Here is an 18122-nt window from a genome sequence, read left to right on the forward strand (position 1 = left end):
AGACCCGCTCAGACCCGCTTGACCTGACTCGGTTCGTCCGGGGCGTCAGGTCGGGCCGGTCGGGCGGGCGGCCGCTCGGCGCTGCTTGCGTCACTCCTGCTAACCTGCCGGGCGGCTGGAGGCGGCGCTGCTCCGTGCGCACAGCGGAGGATGCCATAACAGCGCCCAGACGCAGGGCTTCAGCACAGGGCGTGTGTGTGTCGGTCACCTGGAGCCGCTGCGCCCCCCAGACGTGCGCAGAAAGAGGATCCAAATTCAATCCTTCCACAGCGCACTGCGGAGGCTCCGGCGTCCCTTTCATGGTGATCTCGACGGCCGGCTGCTGCTTTTCGGTGGGAATCGCGGAATATAGGTAGGTGGCAGGATCGGGAGAGGGGGGGGAGGTTGACTCAGGTTGCTTGCAAAACAGCTGATTTCCCGACTGGTGTTTGGCCTAGCGCCGTCAATACACGGGTACCTGGGCTGCTTCCGTCGACGAGCGCCGGGCCGCTGCGTGTGACGGGCTGGGGTGCCCTGGGGTGCCCTGGGGCAGCGGAGGAGAAGGCGATAGAAGTGTGAAATATATATAAAACGCACGCATTGATTTTTCCACCATAACCAGAGCCCATAGCGGTCTAAGGCAGGGTTACAGGGAATGTATGCTGCAGCCTTTTCAACCAGAGTTAGTATGTATGTAAGTATTTATGTGTGTATGCATGCATCTATACATGTATGTAAACGTTGTGATCCAATGCATGTATAGGCTGTGCAGTGCCACAGAAAGACGCAGGCGGTGATGGGAGATGTCTGTCTGGGCTCTGGTGCCACTGTCCTGCACCAGCTGCTCTGTCTGCTCGGGTTATTTTCCAAATAATTTCCCCAGTGGATTGAATTGTCAGTCGTGCTGGTTTTGCTGGAGTAATGGGTCGACCCGGAGGCTAATACCGCAAAGATCTCCTGGATGATGGAAAGGGTTGACTTGCAACATAAATATAAGACGGTTGTATAACTATGTGTGGACCTGCGTCCTTTTAAGATAAAATATGCCTTTTGTGGAAAAATACGCATGCTTTTTTTAAGGAAACGATGAGCTTTGAATTGCATTATTTAATCTGCTTTCTACATATCTATTGTAAGCCATATTCTGTCATATTCAGCACTGAGGATGATTTGTTTTTTATCCTGTATTTTTCTTACATCAGTGCTTACACAGACGGTTCTCTCTCTCTTATTTCCATAATGCGCAATTAATTGTAAAATGCAAAATGTGACAAAATAAAAGATGGCATTGTTGCTACCAGGGATGATCGTTTGTGCTGTATGTATGGGTAGACTTCATGGCAATTATAGTTACTTGCATTGATTGTAGATCATTTTATATAACCTAGCATTAAAAGGGGAAATGATACAGTAATACCTCTCCAGATCCTAAACTGCCTTTATTATATGTGCAGGAGTGTTATCTGTGTTTCCCCTTTTCCCTGATCATTACTGATTAACCAGCCATGGTAATGCAAAGCAGGGCTAAGGTTTAAAAAATGGCTTCTTTGCAAACGTATTAAAATCAGTAATTGTGGTGGACTCAACAGCTAGACAGTTCTGCATTGTTATTGATGCATGCTCTTGTATTTGTATTGATTGCAAATCACACCTCACACAAAATATTAATTTTATTTTATTTGTGATTCTTATATGGAAGGTCGAAGCCTTCTGTATAGAATATCAATAGGGTTTAAACAGTGTGAGCTCATAGTGACATAGTTAACCTGCACTGTGCAGACAATTGCAGCAATAATAATGTCCTAATTCAAAGTTATGCAGTTGCATTGAAGCTGCTGATTAAACTTAAAAACGTGTGGTCCTTTTAATTTTTTTCCATCCCAGTTGAGAGGTACTGAATGCTCATTTGAATAATTTGAATTAGGGACAGGGTAATTATTGACTAGGGGGTAAATGTGCACCTGATCCTCTCCAGACAGGCAGAGAGGCCAAAGCTTGAATCTTTTAAGATTTGTGTCTGCTCATTTCATAATGTCGTATGTGTTGTATGTAATGCAAACTTCATTGTTTTCTGATAAAACGCAGAAGTATTTATTTAGAATTTATGTTTTGATGCTTGAGTAATTGTATATATACATTCAAGGTGGCGGAGACAAATGTCTGATTATGAATAAAAATTATACACTGGATTGTGTATACCTTATTTCCAAACAAAAAAACACTAGTTTCTCAGAGTTCAGTTACCATCATCTTGCCATGTGGAACAACAAGCCCAAAGTCAGAAGTTAATTCAGGAGCCTAAACTGTAAATGTCATCTATACCAAACCAGCTATTGGCAATTACTGAAGTGGTGTTCAGGAATATTTTAGTGGAGAACACGGAGCTAGAGGTTTGAATGAGATTCCCCCACGCCCCTTTGTCACAGTGTGAACCCATAATGCATCTGTGCAAAACATGGCATCTCCCTTTCTGTCAACATGGCCCAGTGCCAGATTTTCAGTTTGCATAAATTGGGGGTGTAATCAAAAGGAGGTGGTGACATCACCCTGAGGAAGACAGGATGGAGAAGATGGGCAAACGGTAGCATTGAAGACATGACAGGTGATCGGCGCCATAGGCAAAAAAAAATGTTTTACTGCTGTAAATAAACCCAGGAATTTATGGTGTGAATTTGAGTCTGGATGTTCATTAAGATTAGCAGTGTGAATGTGAGATGAACAGGCAGTAAGGGGGCTATTTGTGTTGCCGGTTTCCTATTGTCCGTGCTTTATTGTGCTACTCCTTTTTGGCTTTAGTTCAACTTGGCTGCAGCTCAGTACAAAAAAAACTAAAAAACTATGCTTGCTCACACCAGAAAGCTGGACAATCCTCATTTTATCTTTCGGCTTCCTAGTAAGCAGTTTCTGCAAATACTTTCTCCTTAGGTAGGACTGAAATTAATTTAGACCTACCATAGGCTTCAAACCAGGTACAAAATGAAGATAATACATCCATAAATGATGCGCCAGATTTTTAACCTTGGGTCTGGTAAATGTACATTGTCATATTACCTGAGGCAGTTTCTTTCTCAGGGCTACCAGGAAGAAATTAATCTAATGCCACATGTAACTGTGCTCATGGTTTATGAGTCTGTTATGATGACATCACTCTCACGGGTTCTCAAGAATATACAAATCCCTTGCATCTGGGGGAGGGTCTTTTGGCTTAACAGGGTTGTCCCTTGTATGGACTTTGTTGGTCAGGTGCTTAGAGGTGTGCCTATGATGGTGGTTTGAATCTCTTCCATCTGTATAATAATGACAGAAACTAACCTGCTTGTGATGTAGCCTAAAGCAGCAATTAAACTACACCCAAGCTTACATTTTTTCAGTGTTACTGTTCTGGTGCATTAGAGGAATGTGGAAGGGGCATGGCGTAGATTTCTGTAGCTGAGGCTGGAATTTCATTTCTTGCAGTTGGGTCACAAATGACTTCTTTATCTGTGCACTTGGCCCGCTTCTGCATTACCAACAGACGGCTTTGATTGTGGTTGCGTGTGACTGAGCATTTCAGGTGTATAAGGCACTGTGATTTTCTTTCCTCTTTTTATTCCCTGAGGTTTTTCAGTTATGACATTCTCAAGCCTATTTTCTGACTTTGTGATCTACAAAACTGTAAACTTCTCACAGATTCTCAACTGTGAAATTGTTTTCAGGGAATTTTTTGCATCGTGATCTGAATATTTTAAATTCTTCCTTACTTCTGTGTAGGTGTGATTGTGTATCCATCCCAGGACATAAAGAAGTGGGACACAATTGTGAAAAATTCAAATATACCTCATGGGAAATGGATTTTGTTATATTGAACTTAGAACTTAGAACCCTGTGTTCTTTACAGGCAAATATAAAACAATACTGTACACAATAGTGACTAATTACTGAGTATAACTCTGATATTTTCCTGTCACTGTTGTTCAGTCAATTGTCTATGCATGTGTATCCTAGTCTGTCCAAATGTGTATGCAAATAAAATGCAGATTCCAACTGTCAGTGATACCACAGCCGTGACCTTTCCTTCTGTGTCTCCATATATCTTGTTGGGGGTAGGCCTATATGGGCTGTTGTCAAGGTCCTAATAATACTGCGCCCAACCCCTGGATTAACAGGGTAGGAATGAATGCCTTAATGGCAGTTCTGTGGCTTTCCTTCCCCCATATTTATTTATTTATGAATAAACATTGTACATTTAAAATCCTGTTATTTAACTCATTGTGAGAATTTACATTTACAGTGTCTAATGCCTGAGGGCCTCTGCAGTAACATTTACAGTCGTTTGTGTGGTTGCTTTACTAATTGCACAGAGGGCACACAAACGCCATATCAAAGCAGCAGGAAGTCCACAGGTACAAAAGATGGAGGCTTAGTGTTTCGCCCCCAGCAACACCATTTTATGAAACCTTAGATTCACCGTTTCTTATCTTATAAAAAAAAAAATAGGCAAAGTATTCGCTGAGTGTTGATAAGGCACTTGCCTTTGTGGACAATGATAGTCACTCACCATCAGTCTTGTAAATTGGATGCCCAGTTGCAGCCCTATAAGTCTCTGGAGAATCCTGGGGCTGCTGGGTGTCAAAAACATTACACGTCATAGAATGAAACCAGCTGATCCTAGCATCATGTGCTGTCTTACTGTAAGCAAGTGGACTAATAGAGCCAATTAATGAACTAGGCCTAAGGGAACTGGTATTGAATCTGAGCAGGTCACAGTTCTCCACAGAAGGTGGTCATCTGTAGTTCGTGCCACTGCTTTTGCCATTTAAGACAAGCCTCATTAAGACTCCTCAGGGCGTATTGACTGGATGAGATTTGATGTTTACCTCATGAGACTTGCCTTATCCTGTCATTGCTCATACACACACCCATTCCTACGCAATTATGAGATATGCTAAAGAGTAGTGAAATTGCCCAAACATGACTGGCATTCAAGTGATGGGTGAGGTCAATTCACTGTTAATTGGGAATGAAGAAGCAAGTTTGTTTCTCATTCTCAAAATACATATTATTCATCACATTGTATTCTGTTCCTTTTCTAGAGACCAGCTTATGAGTTGCTGAACTATTTTAACCCTATTTTAACCCTATTTTAACTATTTTGTCTTAACCCTTAACATGTATGTGTTTATATACAGTGGGGGAAAAAAGTATTTGATCCCCTGCTGATTTTGTAAGTTTCCCCACTGACAAAGAAATGATCAGTCTATAATTTTAATGGTAGGTGTATTTTAGCAGTGAGAGACAACAATAACAACAAAAAAATCCAGAAAAATGCATTTCAAAAAATTTATAAATTGATTTGCATGTTAATGAGGGAAATAAGTATTTGACCCCTTCGACTTAGTACTTGGTGGCAAAACCCTTGTCTGACCTCTGTGATTGCCAACGTTTCTTGTAGTTGGCCACCAGGTTTGCACACATCTCAAGAGGGATTTTGTCCCACTCCTCTTTGCAGATCCTCTCCAAGTAATTAAGGTTTCGAGGCTGACGTTTGGCAACTCGAACCTTCAGCTCCCTCCACAGATTTTCTATGGGATTAAGGTCTGGAGACAGGCTAGGCCACTCCAGGACCTTAATGTGTTTCTTCTTGAGCCACTCCTTTGTTGCCTTGGCTGTGTGTTTTGGGTCATTGTCATGCTGGAATACCCATCCACGACCCGTTTTCAATGCCCTGGCTGAGGGAAGGAGGTTCTCACCCAAGATTTGACGGTACATGGCCCCGTCCATCGTCCCTTTGATGCGGTGCAGTTGTCCTGTCCCCTTAGCAGAAAAACACCCCCAAAGCATAATGTTTCCACCTCCATGTTTGACGGTGGGGATGGTGTTCTTGGGGTCATTCCTCCTCCTCCAAACATGGCGAGTTGAGTTGATGCCAAAGAGCTTAATTTTGGTCTCATCTGACCACAACACTTTCACCCAGTTCCCCTCTGAATCATTCAGATGTTGGCAAACTTCAGACGGGCCTGTACATGTGCTTTCTTGAGCAGGGGGGCCTTGGGAGCGCTGCAGGATTTCAGTCCTTCACGGCGTAGTGTGTTACCAATTGTTTTCTTGGTGAGTATGGTCCCAGCTGCCTTGAGATCATTAACAAGATCCTCCCGTGTAGTTCTGGGCTGATTCCTCACCGTTCTCATGATCATTGAAACTCCACGAGGTGAGATCTTGCATGGAGCCCCAGACCAAGGGAGACTGAGTTATTTTGTGTTTCTTCCATTTGCGAATAATCGCACCAACTGTTGTCACCTTCTCACCAAGCTGCTTGGCGATGGTCTTGTAGCCCATTCCAGCCTTGTGTAGGTCTACAATCTTGTCCCTGACATCCTTGGACAGCTCTTTGGTCTTGGCCATAGTGGAGAGTTTGGAATCTGATTGATTGATTGCTTCTGTGGACAGGTGTCTTTTATACAGGTAACGAGCTGAGATTAGGAGCACTCCCTTTAAGAGAGTGCTCCTAATCTCAGCTCGTTACCTGTATAAAAGACTCCTGGGAGCCACAAATCTTGCTGATTGATAGGGGATCAAATACTTATTTCCCTCATTAACATGCAAATCAATTTATAACTTTTTTGAAATGCGTTTTTCTGGATTTTTTTGCTGTTATTCTGTCTCTCACTGTTAAAATACACCTACCATTAAAATTATAGACTGATCATTTCTTTGTCAGTGGGCAAACGTACAAAATCAGCAGGGGATCAAATACTTTTTTCCCCTCAATGTATATATAAAGACAAACAGATCACCTTTTCTCAGTACATTTATAATAACCCCTTTGCAGTATTGGTTCTCCAGCTCGATTTATTCCTGTGTCCTCTTTGTGAACTGGAAATTGGAAGAAAGCAATCCCAGTTTTATTAGTCATCTAATACAGTTTAAAATACATTCAGTGACTTTAGCCAATCCATTCTGGTGTCTTCACTGGGTGAGAATGGGCCCTCATCAAAAAAATTTTTCTAAACAACATGTCAACATAAAACCTGACACAAATATGATTGTATTGCACATCTTTTGTCAATTCAAATAATGTATTTAGTCGGTAAATAAAATAAATGATGTAATGGCTTGGTCAAGGTGGTACCACTAATGTCTTCATTTCACAACACAGATTTAGCCCTGGAAGCATAGAATATCCAGACCTTGGTACTGAGTGCAGTAGACTGTGGTAGGATTTCATTTCCACATCATATTACAAATCAGACATGTCATTTGTTTTATAGAGTAGTATATGCACTTCCTTTGGGTCATTTTATGAACAACTGGGACTTCTTTCCTCTTTTAATTCCAGCTAGAAATGTTGAAATTAAAGCATAACCAGATAACCCTTGTGGAACTGAACCACTGTCCGCTTTTATTTTTTGGGGACCAACGCCCCTAAATGTGTGTTCTGCACATGACCAAGTGGCCACTGAATGTTTATTTATGCTGTTGCATCAGCTGTGTGTCTCTTGAGATGTGTAGGTGACTCTCCTTCTCGTCCCCAGGATGCTAAGAGGGTTTTGAAGAAGGCCCCTGAAGATGAGTGTGACGTCATGGTTCCTGGTCAGCAGCTCGGGCATTCGCCACCGGCTCCCACGAGAGATGATCTTTGTGGGCCGGGAGGACTGTGAACTCATGCTGCAGGTCAGTGGCCAGAGTGTGTCCCTCACATGAGCAGACAACGCTTTGGAGGTACAGGGCGTCTGTGTGGTCGGCCCAAAACACTATTCATTGGTATTTGCAGGATTATTAATCGTTGACAGTGTTGCTTTTAAGTGACCATCTGATCTGACTCTCTGTGTTGTCCTTGTCTACAAAAACGGCTGCTCGGTTTATCTGTGTTTTTATTCTGATGGGCCTTCTCAGAGCCAGGATAAGTTAAGTGCTAGTGGGAGATTGGCTTCAGGCATGAATTCAGCATGGGGAACAAAATGAAACGGACAAGTAGGACAAGTTGCCTTATCTCCATATCTTTTGCCCAGTAAGAGTAACAGAAGCAATTGGAAGTGTCTGTTAAAAAGCAAGTGCTGTATGTTATATAGTAGAAGGGTTATTAAGGCCTTGTCAAGGACCATTTTTGCTGGGCGCCTGTAGGAGCTGTGACATTTACCGAGAAATATCCATTCACTTCAGGGTGCAACAGACACAAGAAGAATTGATTTGCAGTGATGTTCTTTCAAAAATCAGGTTGAGTTTTCTGGATGAAGAGAAATGGAGAAAAATAGCAATTCCTTTATTAACAAGACTTTATTGACAAGATGGAGAAGCATCGGGCGGCGAGTCGAGTCCTTGAAGGAATGCTACTGTGTATTTAATATTTTTGGTCTAGACTACGTGCTACATCGCAGTCTGTGAAAGAAATGACACTTGTTATTGGTGCGCAACCAGACATTACTGCAGAATTGTGCAGTTGTGGTGCTACAGTTGCTAATGGTACATTTATAATTGTATGTAATATGAAGGATAGGCCTATATTCCCCCCCAAATCTGCTGCAGTTGTGAGCAAAAAAGAGAGTTCTGGTGATGCGGACAGTCGCATCAAGGTACTCAAGACAAGACTACTGGTTGCTATTGGCAACAGCGGGAGACATTTATATCGGGAGAAAAGGCAGGGGAGTGGTAGTGCTGTGAGAGATTTGATCTTAAAGCCAGTGTCTCTCTCTGCAGCAATAAAACACAGTTTTTTCTTTTAATGTGCCTTTTTTCAATTAAAACTGAGAAGGACATAAAGGCTACTGTTGCATTGCAGTACCTGTCAGTCTTTTTAGTTGCACAGTGCCGTTTGTTATTCAGGGGGTGGTGAGATGGCCTCTCATTTTATTCTTGCTTACAACTCTCTTCTAAATTGTTTAGATCTCCTCCGTGTTTGTGGTGTACACCCCCTATTTTGTGACTGATTTCATTCTAAAGCTTTTCTTTTGTGTATTCAGGCCTCTTGCTTTTGTAGGCTAACCTCAACCTCGCCCATTTCTTCAAATGGATTATGCGACCTTTGTCCAGATATGTGAGCTTTATCCCTGGGCTTCATATACAGCAGCGGCGGTGTGTTAGCGCACAGTGAAAGGCACCTATTGTGTCAAACTGTTACTAGCTGTGTGCTTCAACCTTTTGCTGTCAGAAAAGGTTTGTTATTCTTATTCACAACAATGTCCAAGCACACAAGCACACACATTTTTTTTTAATTCCCTTTAACCTTACAATTGAGTGAAAATAAATGTACTGTAAATAACCATCTCATTATGTGCCAGAATTATCAAACCATAGTCCTACTGTATCAGTATTACAACCACACCATGTCGTCCGTCTCACTAAGGATGCCAGTTACTCATTTATTGATCTGGCATTCTATGAAAACCAGGATTCGATTTCACTAATGTAAAATAAAAAAAATAACTGTTGTACAGTGCATGCATATTTCATTAATAAAAGTACAACTTGGAAAGACTAGGTATACAATACCCCACCAGCTTAAAGAGGCAACAGTGCTTGTTCCCACACAACAAGTACGCTTAAAAGATTAGGTCATTTTCTGTTAATGGCAGTACACTGAAGAATGATGCATGAATATCTGGCCCATTGCCTTGTCCTTGAACCTTTACCTTGGATGATGAATGCTGCCTATAGCCTATAGAGTCAAATGGATTTTCAGTTCCGTTTGTCTGAGCTGATCAACGGTTTCTGAGGAAAGTGGACTGAAGAGATTTCAAGGGAGTGGGGATTTTGATTGGGCGATTTGCAATGCAAGCAGGGAACATGGCAGTTTGAATTTTGACCTTTGGTTTATGCGCCTTGTCTCACGGTGAACTATTTTTGTAATCATTCAAAAAAACTTGATTACCTGATTGGGCTTTCTGTAGTGTGCAGTAACTTTGCGTTGTAAAAAGCTTGGAGATGGGCAATGTACAAGAAAACAAAAGCCGGTGAGTGGATTCATATAAGCCCAGTGCCTAAAGCTAATTGCTACATACAGCCAGTTTAGATGCATGTCATTACTCTAGATTTGCTGGTTCTGTGCAGTTCCTGACCACAGGGTTTAATTGATTTCATTTGCTGATGAGATTAAAAGATTTGAATGGAAATGAAATGAACATCTGCAGAGTTTTTCTATAAAGCCTATTTAATAATCAGAAGAATGGAAACCTAGGCCTTCATGCAATAAATCAAGCAAGACAATAGATGCAAACACATGATATATGAACCCACAAAGCAAGTCACGGATTTGAGTTCCTGGTATGACATAGGGGTTCAGTTGAAGGAGAGGAGACTCTCGATGTAGTATGAAAAAGGGCTTGTTTGCAGAGGCTCTTCTATGAAATGAAATTGAAAATGGACCCAGAAAGCCTCTGAGCTGTGACATAAAAGGCTCTAATTAGGACGCTTTTTGAACACATTTGAACTCTAATGTCCTTGTCTCGTTCCTGCCTTTGAAGTAGCAGTCTAGAGAGTTGAAGTGGGTAATCGCTGGAAGAAGTGCAAGCACAGCCAGTTTTAATTGTTGATCTTGTTTGGTTATTTAATATGGCGTATGCTGATGAGGCATGATTAATTTCAGACTCCTTTTTGTGGAGTTCTCTGACACTAGCAGTTGATGAGGAGAGGAGACTTCAGTACGGAGGTATATGTTCTGTCGGCACATGGAATAAGTTGAATTGATCAGGTGAACAAGGAAGGTATACTATCAACAGGTATGTAGGGAATATTTATCACAACCTCTTTCTTCTATCACAGTTCTTGTCATTTTTGTTTTGGAAAGGTTTCTTGTATTTTAGTGCCTTGTTCTGTGGATGACTGCCATGGTTAAGATATGATGCTAAAATCAAATCCGATAGTGGCTTTGAAGTCTTACATTTTATTGTCAGTGGTGTTAATAGTCATATTTTACTTAGTTTACTTAGTGGTAATTTATGAAGTGCTGTGATGTATGTCAAGGAATTTGATATGACTTATGACCAAAGTGCTGTGATATGTAACCTATATTTATATTTCTTTATAAATTAATTGTATTGCCCTTAAAGGTCTTGGTATTGGTTTTATGCAATGTCCCTTCCCTTTGGCTTCACATTGGGCTTTTGGTCAATTAAAACAATTCTGTACTGTAATTGCTGCACTGTCTGTATAGACCCGCAGTACTGGAGCACACAGGGACTCGCAGAGATATGCAATACTTAGGCTATTAACTGCGTGCCAAGCTTATGATAAAACTGAAGACTGAGGAGCAAATCTCACAGTCTTAGAGCTGCTCCTGTGTCAAATTGTTCAGCAGAAAGATTGTAGCTGTTCTCAAGTGTAAGCTGATGACTGTATAATTAAGTGGAGGAGCCAGGCTATTGAGCTGCTTGCTTCAGCATAAAATACTCCACCAGTGTCCTTGTCTGCAAAATAAATACAGAATGTTGGTTATTTTAGATTTAAATATATTCTTTATTTGACAATTAATGTAGCAGGACCACTTTGTGTCATATTCAGGAAAAGGTGGAGCTCTGAAAGTGAAAGTGTTCAGTGTCACAGTTCAGCTGTATTGGAAGCAAGGCTCCCATACAGAAGAGCCTTATAACCTGAGAAGCCCTTTTACCAAAGTATGATACTGTGTCATATACACCAATCAGCCATAGCATTATGACCCACCTGCCTAATATTGTATAGGTCCAAAACAGCCCTGACCCGTCGAGGCATGGACTCTACTAGACCTCTGAAGGTGTGCTGTGGTATCTGGAACCAAGACGTTAGCAGCAGATCCTTTAAGTCCTGTAAATTGCAAGGTGGGGCCTCCATGGATCAGACTTTTTTGTCCAGCACATCCCACAGATGCTCGATTGGATTGAGATCTGGGGAATTTGGAGGCCAAGTCAGCACCTTGAACTCGTGATTCATCAGACCAGGCCACCTTCTTCCATTGCTCTGTGGTCCAGTTCTGATGCTCACGCGCCCATTGTAGGCGCTTTCGGCAGTGGACAGGGGTCAGCATAGGCACCCTGACTGGTCTGCGGTTACGCAGCCCCATACGCAACAAACTGCGATGCACTGTGTGTTCTGACCCCTTTCTATCAGAACCAGCATTATCTTTTTCAGCAATTTGAGCTACAGTAGTTTGTCTGTTGGATTGGACCGCACGGGCCAGCCTTTGCTCCCCACGTGCATCAATGAGTCTTGGCCGCCCATGAACCTGTCGCAGGTTCACCGCTTTTCCTTCCTTGGACCACTTTTCATAGTTTCTGACCACTGCAGACCAGAAACACCCCACAAGAGCTGCAGTTCTGGAGATGCTCTGACCCAGTGGTCTAGCCATCACAATTTGGCCCTCGTCAAAGGCGCTCAGATCCTTACGCTTGCCCATTTTTCCTGCTTCTAACACATCAACTTTAAGGACAAAATGTTCACTTGCTGCCTAATATATCCCACCCACTGACAGATGCCATGATAACGAGATTATCAGTGTTATTCACTTCACCTGTCAGTGGTCATAATGTTATGGCTGATCGGTGTATATATACATACACACAGTATCATTATCATCAGTCTATATCGGTCTACTGCTGGACTGAAGGCCTCCCCAAGATCCTTCCACTTGCTTTGATCTATAGCTTCCTTTTTTCTAGTAATTCCTGCAAAGTTTATTATTTCTTCTTCTATGCCGTCAAAGTCTATGTCTTTTTTTAATCTCTTGGAATCCATTTAATAGCTTCCTTTGTCCATCTTTGATCTGGTCTTCATATCCGGTCCATTGCCATTCTTACATTTCACTCTTTCAATGATGTCACTTACTTTAGATCTTGGATCCATTAATTAATTTTTATGTGTATATATATACACAGTGCATCTGGAAAGTATTCACAGCCAGGTGATGAGCGGTGTCTGGTTTCCTCCAGACATGACGCTTCCTATTCAGGCCAAAGAGTTCAAAGAGAGAATTTTGTTTCTCATGGTCTGAGAGTCCTTCAGGTGCCTTTTGGCAAACTCCAGGCAGGCTGTCATGTGCCTTTTACTGAGGAGTGGCTCCCGTCTGGCCACTCTACCATACAGGCCTGATTGGTGGAGTGCTGCAGAGATGGTTGTTCTTCTGGAAGGTTCTCCTCTCTCCACAGAGACACGCTAGAGCTCTGTCAGAGTGACCATCAGGTTCTTGGTCACCTCCCTGACTAAGGCCCTTGTCCCACGATCGCTCAGTTTCGCCGGGCGGCCAGCTCTAGGAAGAGTCCTGGTGGTTCCAAATTCTTCCATTTATGGATGATGGAGGCCTCTGTGCTCATTGGGACCTTCAATGCTGCAGAAATGTTTCTGTACCCTTCCCCAGATCTGTGCCTCGATACAATCCTGTCTCGGAGGTCTCCAGACAATTCCTTGGACTTCATGGCTTGGTTTGTGCTCTGACATGCACTGTTAACTGTGGGACCTTATATAGACAGGTGTGTGCCTTTCCAAATCATGTCCAATCAACTGAATTTACCACAGGTGGACTCCAATCAAGTTGTAGAAACATCTCAAGGATGATCAGTGGAAACAGGATGCACCTGAGGACAATTTTGAGTGTCATGGCAAAGGCTGTGAATACTTATGTACATGTGCTTTTTTTGTTTTTTATTTTTAAATTTTTTTGCAAAGATTTCAAACAAACTTCTTTCACGTTGTCATTATGGGGTATTGTTTGTAGAATTTTTAGGAAAATAATTAATTTAATCCATTTTGGAATAAGGCTGTAACATAACAAAATGTGGAAAAAGTGAAGCACTGTGAATACTTTCTGGGTGCACTGTATTAGGGATGGACCGACCGATCGTCCGCAATCGGAAACGGACGATTTTCATTCTAAATGCAAGATCTGTGATTTGACCGATTTTATTCCTTTAATTAAAAACACTTAATGTTGCTTAATGTGCGTACACATAACCATTCCCTTTCAGAGTTTGAAACAGTTTGGCACTTCCTAATACGGCTAATAAAAGATGGAGCCTTTTTACTAATGTGAACAAAATAATAACAACCTTATATATAATCAGTTTTAATGTGAATTGCATTTAATGTTGAAAGAGCATAATGTGGCTACTGTTCTGATAACCAACCTGTTTACATCCGAACATTATAAATGACAGACACCTACTAGTACTATATACACACGATTGGATGTTTAAAAGCACCAGTATCATGTTTAGCACTATTGTAGCCAAGTGTAAATTGCACTTAATGTGGCTTACTGCACTTGTAACCAATTAGATCCAAACTTTACTGGTCCTATATACAAAAGATTGGACATTTTAATTTTTAATGTTTGTGTCTTTCATTTAGTGACTGTTAAGCAAGACGGTTAGTCTGCTGTTTAATTGTATTATTATGGCAACATCTGGACGGGGAGGAGTGGGGGGGTTCAATACGTAAAAGTGTTTGCTTCAGAGGGGTTTTGTCCTGTGAATATTAGGATTGCATGCCAGTTGAATCTGAATGAGGCATTGTAGACTATGCTACTTCAGATTTATCATTTTTTATAATCTGATATGTAAAGCAAGCGTTGTTACAGATTGCTTTTGAAATCAATGAAAGAGCTACTCTTTTGTTTCCTAAGAAGGTATTCAATATCTGAAAATGAACAGGTCTGATAATACTGCCACAAATCTGAGCCAGCAGTCCTTCAGAGAAACCCACCACTCATGAGTTCAGCATTCCTGTTTAAATAATTAATTGCCAGAGTTCACTATGTATTTCTGCGCTCATGCTAGAGCAGACGAATACACGTGACGCGCTGGTTGCGGTTCATTGTGCAGCGAGGGGTCCTGTGGAATACAGATCACACCTTGTCACATGGACTGGGTGACCTAGTGGATATTTTTCCTCCTGCGTTATCATATCTCTAGGCATTTGAATGGACTGAATGTGAAACAGACTGGCATTCTTCCTTATCTTTGCAGTAGGCCTCAATTGAAACTCAAACACCACAGTTACATTTTCTTAACAAAAAAGAAAGGCATCTAATACAGTCCCTTTCAAGATGTCCACTTCGGGCAGTGAATCTGCTGTCTTTCTGATGTCGTTTTCCAAACCGTAGTGGATAGAAACAATTGTCACTGGTCACTGTCCAAAGACTGCAAATACTTCAGACTAAGCAGCCCGGAGGTCACAAATGCCAGCTGATATTTGTGAAGTGAAATAACTGGACTCAAGGGTTAAATGATCCAACACTTATCAGGATATGGACTTGAGAGAAAAAAAAAAATACTTTAAGTGAAGCAACAGCAGTAAAATGCAGTGTCTGCATATCTTTGCTATTTATTCTTTCAGCCGAAAAGCGCTGTTCTGTGGCCCTACCACCCCATTTGAAAAGGCTGTTATTTCGCAATCATTTTGGTTGATTGGAAAATGCAAAAACAAAAAGCAAACAAAAAAAGCCATGAAAATAAAATATATTCTAGCCAGGCATTTCAGAACATGCATAATATTTCAGAATTTCACACCGAAATGTGTAAAGCTGACAATTTAACTTGAGTTACTTAAGGAAATGCTATAGTAGGCTATATATTATAATATTAATAAAGGTGATGTGTGTATATATATATATATATATATATATATATATATATATATATATATATATATATATATATATATGTATATGTATATGTATTATTGAACCCTATGTTATAGTAAACACTTTTAATTAAAACAGCCTCCTTTCACACATTTGTTCTTCCTATTTCTGAAATGCCCCATGGCAGCTCTTTTGTGTGAGCCTTGAACTGGTTGTTTGGAGAGAACCAAATGCAATCTCATAATTGAAAGAACCCTTCTGTTATTTGCATTTTTCATTCCAAAAGCATTTTTGTTCCCAGCGATCACCTATAAAGTGGACATAGCACTACAGTCCATTATAAATTCCTGGAGCTTTGAATATCATCTTGTAGGAAATAATATGGATATAACTGAAAGGTTGTTGGTGCTCAATAATGGCCACTTTCAATAAGGATCAATGATTTAAGATAACAAATCTATTCTAACAACTTAGACTACAGCTGGAGGAATATTTGTATTTTCTTTGGACGTCACACAAGGCACAATTGGTCACTATCTGGGGTGAGTTGGGAAGCTGGAGTTACTCAATTTAAATACAATCAAAAATAATTTGGTTCTACTGCATTTTGATACCTCTGTGAGTTTATTATATTCTTCTTCATTTTACTTCTTGCAGTTGTCCCCAAGGATGTGATAGCTTGAACCATCTACTGTAATTGGATGTTTCTGCAGTTTCCTAAATTTACTAAACAAAAAAGTGTGTTATGTAGGACAATGTGTGAGGAAGATGGTAAGCTTCTTTAATGAGTAGGTACAAAGTATAAGAGAACAGGAAGAGTGATTAATGAGTTCCTGGGGTATTGCAGGATTTTTTTTTTAGTATTCCTGCAGTAGTTCCCACATCAAAGAGAAGCTGTGTCTGTGTCGGCAGAGATGGGTAATTTCAAAGCATTTATTTGTGTTGTTCACTTGTGTTCTGTAAGGGTACTGCAGGTTTCTAAGGCTTGTTTATTCTAATCTGGCATTTGATCTACTGGCTGGCAGCTTAAATCAAGTGCGGAGCTCATGAATTTTTTTAAATGCCTCCACAAATGCATGCGACTGTTGAAAAGGAAGAGAAGGCTTGATGTTATTATGTATTGGATTGTTGAGTTAATTTATGTCTATTTTTCAATATTGGTGTAAACCATGCACTGTTTAGCTTGCATAATACAGGTTCTTTTTGTGTTTCATAAAATGTACATTGTATTAATGTTCTTTACAATATTTTCTGTGTATCCTTTGATTTCCTGCAAAGAAATCCTGGGAAAAAAATTAAGATTCAGTGTATTGTATGTAGAGCACTTTATGCCATTAAAACATTAAAGTCATTTCAGACATGACTCTGCAGCAAAAATCCTAGAGGTTCCAGATCTGGTATTCTTCCTGAAACACATTATACTTTTGTACTGGGACACAAAAATATGTTCAGTACTTGATTAACCCCGTTTGGCTGTTGTATTTTTGTCCTGCTGAATTATGATTAAGTTCTCATCATCATAGTCAGAGCTGTCTTTGGTAGCTCGGTGGATGTTGACTGTACTGTTGTCCTGTGCTCAATGTTTAATGATCGGGGGCGCAGCGGCAGACTCATTAGGCCATTCTTGTGTTTTCAGTCCCGCAGTGTCGACAAGCAGCATGCGGTCATCAACTACGACTTGGCCACAGACGAGCATCTCGTGAAGGACCTGGGCAGCCTCAATGGGGTGAGCAGAGCGGAGAGCAGACACTCTCGGTCTAATCGCGGGTCTCTGGGGCCCAACTGTACAAAGGGATTTTTATTTCGTAATCAGGAGGTTCAGTGGAGCAAAAGGAATGAGGATCATTCTGTGCTGCTTGTCCTTTTTTTTTTTTTCTTCTGCTGCTTTGTGAGTTGGTCTGAGGGGTGTCTCGACTGAAGAATATCAATAGATTTTTTTGTTTTTCACAGAAAAGAGTAAGCAAGCAGGTGGGTGCACTCTAAACTAATGGGCAGAAGCTTTTCTGTCATGGTCTTGTTAAAGGCCTAGGGTTACATCCCTGCACTTTATTTTTTTTACCTGCTACAGTGCTGTCACAATTTGTTTTCGCTCTACACATAAGATAACATATAATTGTTATGCAAAACAGAACATCTTTGCTCTTTTTTTGTTGTTAATTTTAGAATTTATAAGATTTCACCCATAATGGAACTTAATCTGCATTTATTTAAAATCATCCTTTTATTAAAGCTCATGTGCCCAATTGGAATATTTTAATGGCAAGCTCTGCCTGTTTAAGAATGCGCTGTGTTCTTGGCACTAGATTGATTTTAAGACCTTTCAGTTTGCGTGGTTAGACAAAATGGATCGGCTCCAAACAGTTGTCAACTCTCAGTGCACTGTAGACATTCAATGAAATCAATTAGGTGTGCCAATAGTTTGGGGGCACTAGTGCTCCTTGGTGCCGCCATTGAGCGAAATTGTGTCAGTGGGTGGAAAAGTGGTTTCAATATCAATGCTGCAGGCACCTTCCCCTGCTTTTTACCAGCAGTTTCATTCAAGTGGCTGATGTCAGTGTGATGCTGGTGTGCTGTCAGTGGATTACATAATGGTCCCATAATTATTTAATCCACCATGCAAATC

At 41.0% G+C, this 18122-nt stretch overlaps 1 protein-coding gene across 5 annotated transcripts in view; it reads left to right on the forward strand.

Moving 5' to 3' along the window:
- Positions 1-18122, forward strand: part of cep170ba (centrosomal protein 170Ba) — a 53542-nt gene continuing 35420 nt past the window's right edge. For 4 of the 5 annotated variants that reach the window (XM_066694274.1, XM_066694277.1, XM_066694278.1 and 1 more), the window contains exons 1-3: positions 2-352; positions 7491-7629; positions 17136-17225. In XM_066694274.1, coding sequence (XP_066550371.1) covers positions 7525-7629; positions 17136-17225 — 195 coding nt within the window. In that variant the 5' untranslated portion in view covers positions 2-352; positions 7491-7524. Of the gene's footprint in view, positions 353-7490; positions 7630-17135; positions 17226-18122 lie in introns of all 5 variants that reach the window. The other variant, XM_066694279.1, reaches the window with a different exon arrangement.

The sequence above is a fragment of the Amia ocellicauda genome, chromosome 21 (assembly GCF_036373705.1).
Source record: "Amia ocellicauda isolate fAmiCal2 chromosome 21, fAmiCal2.hap1, whole genome shotgun sequence".
NCBI classification, from domain to species: Eukaryota; Metazoa; Chordata; class Actinopteri; order Amiiformes; family Amiidae; genus Amia; species Amia ocellicauda.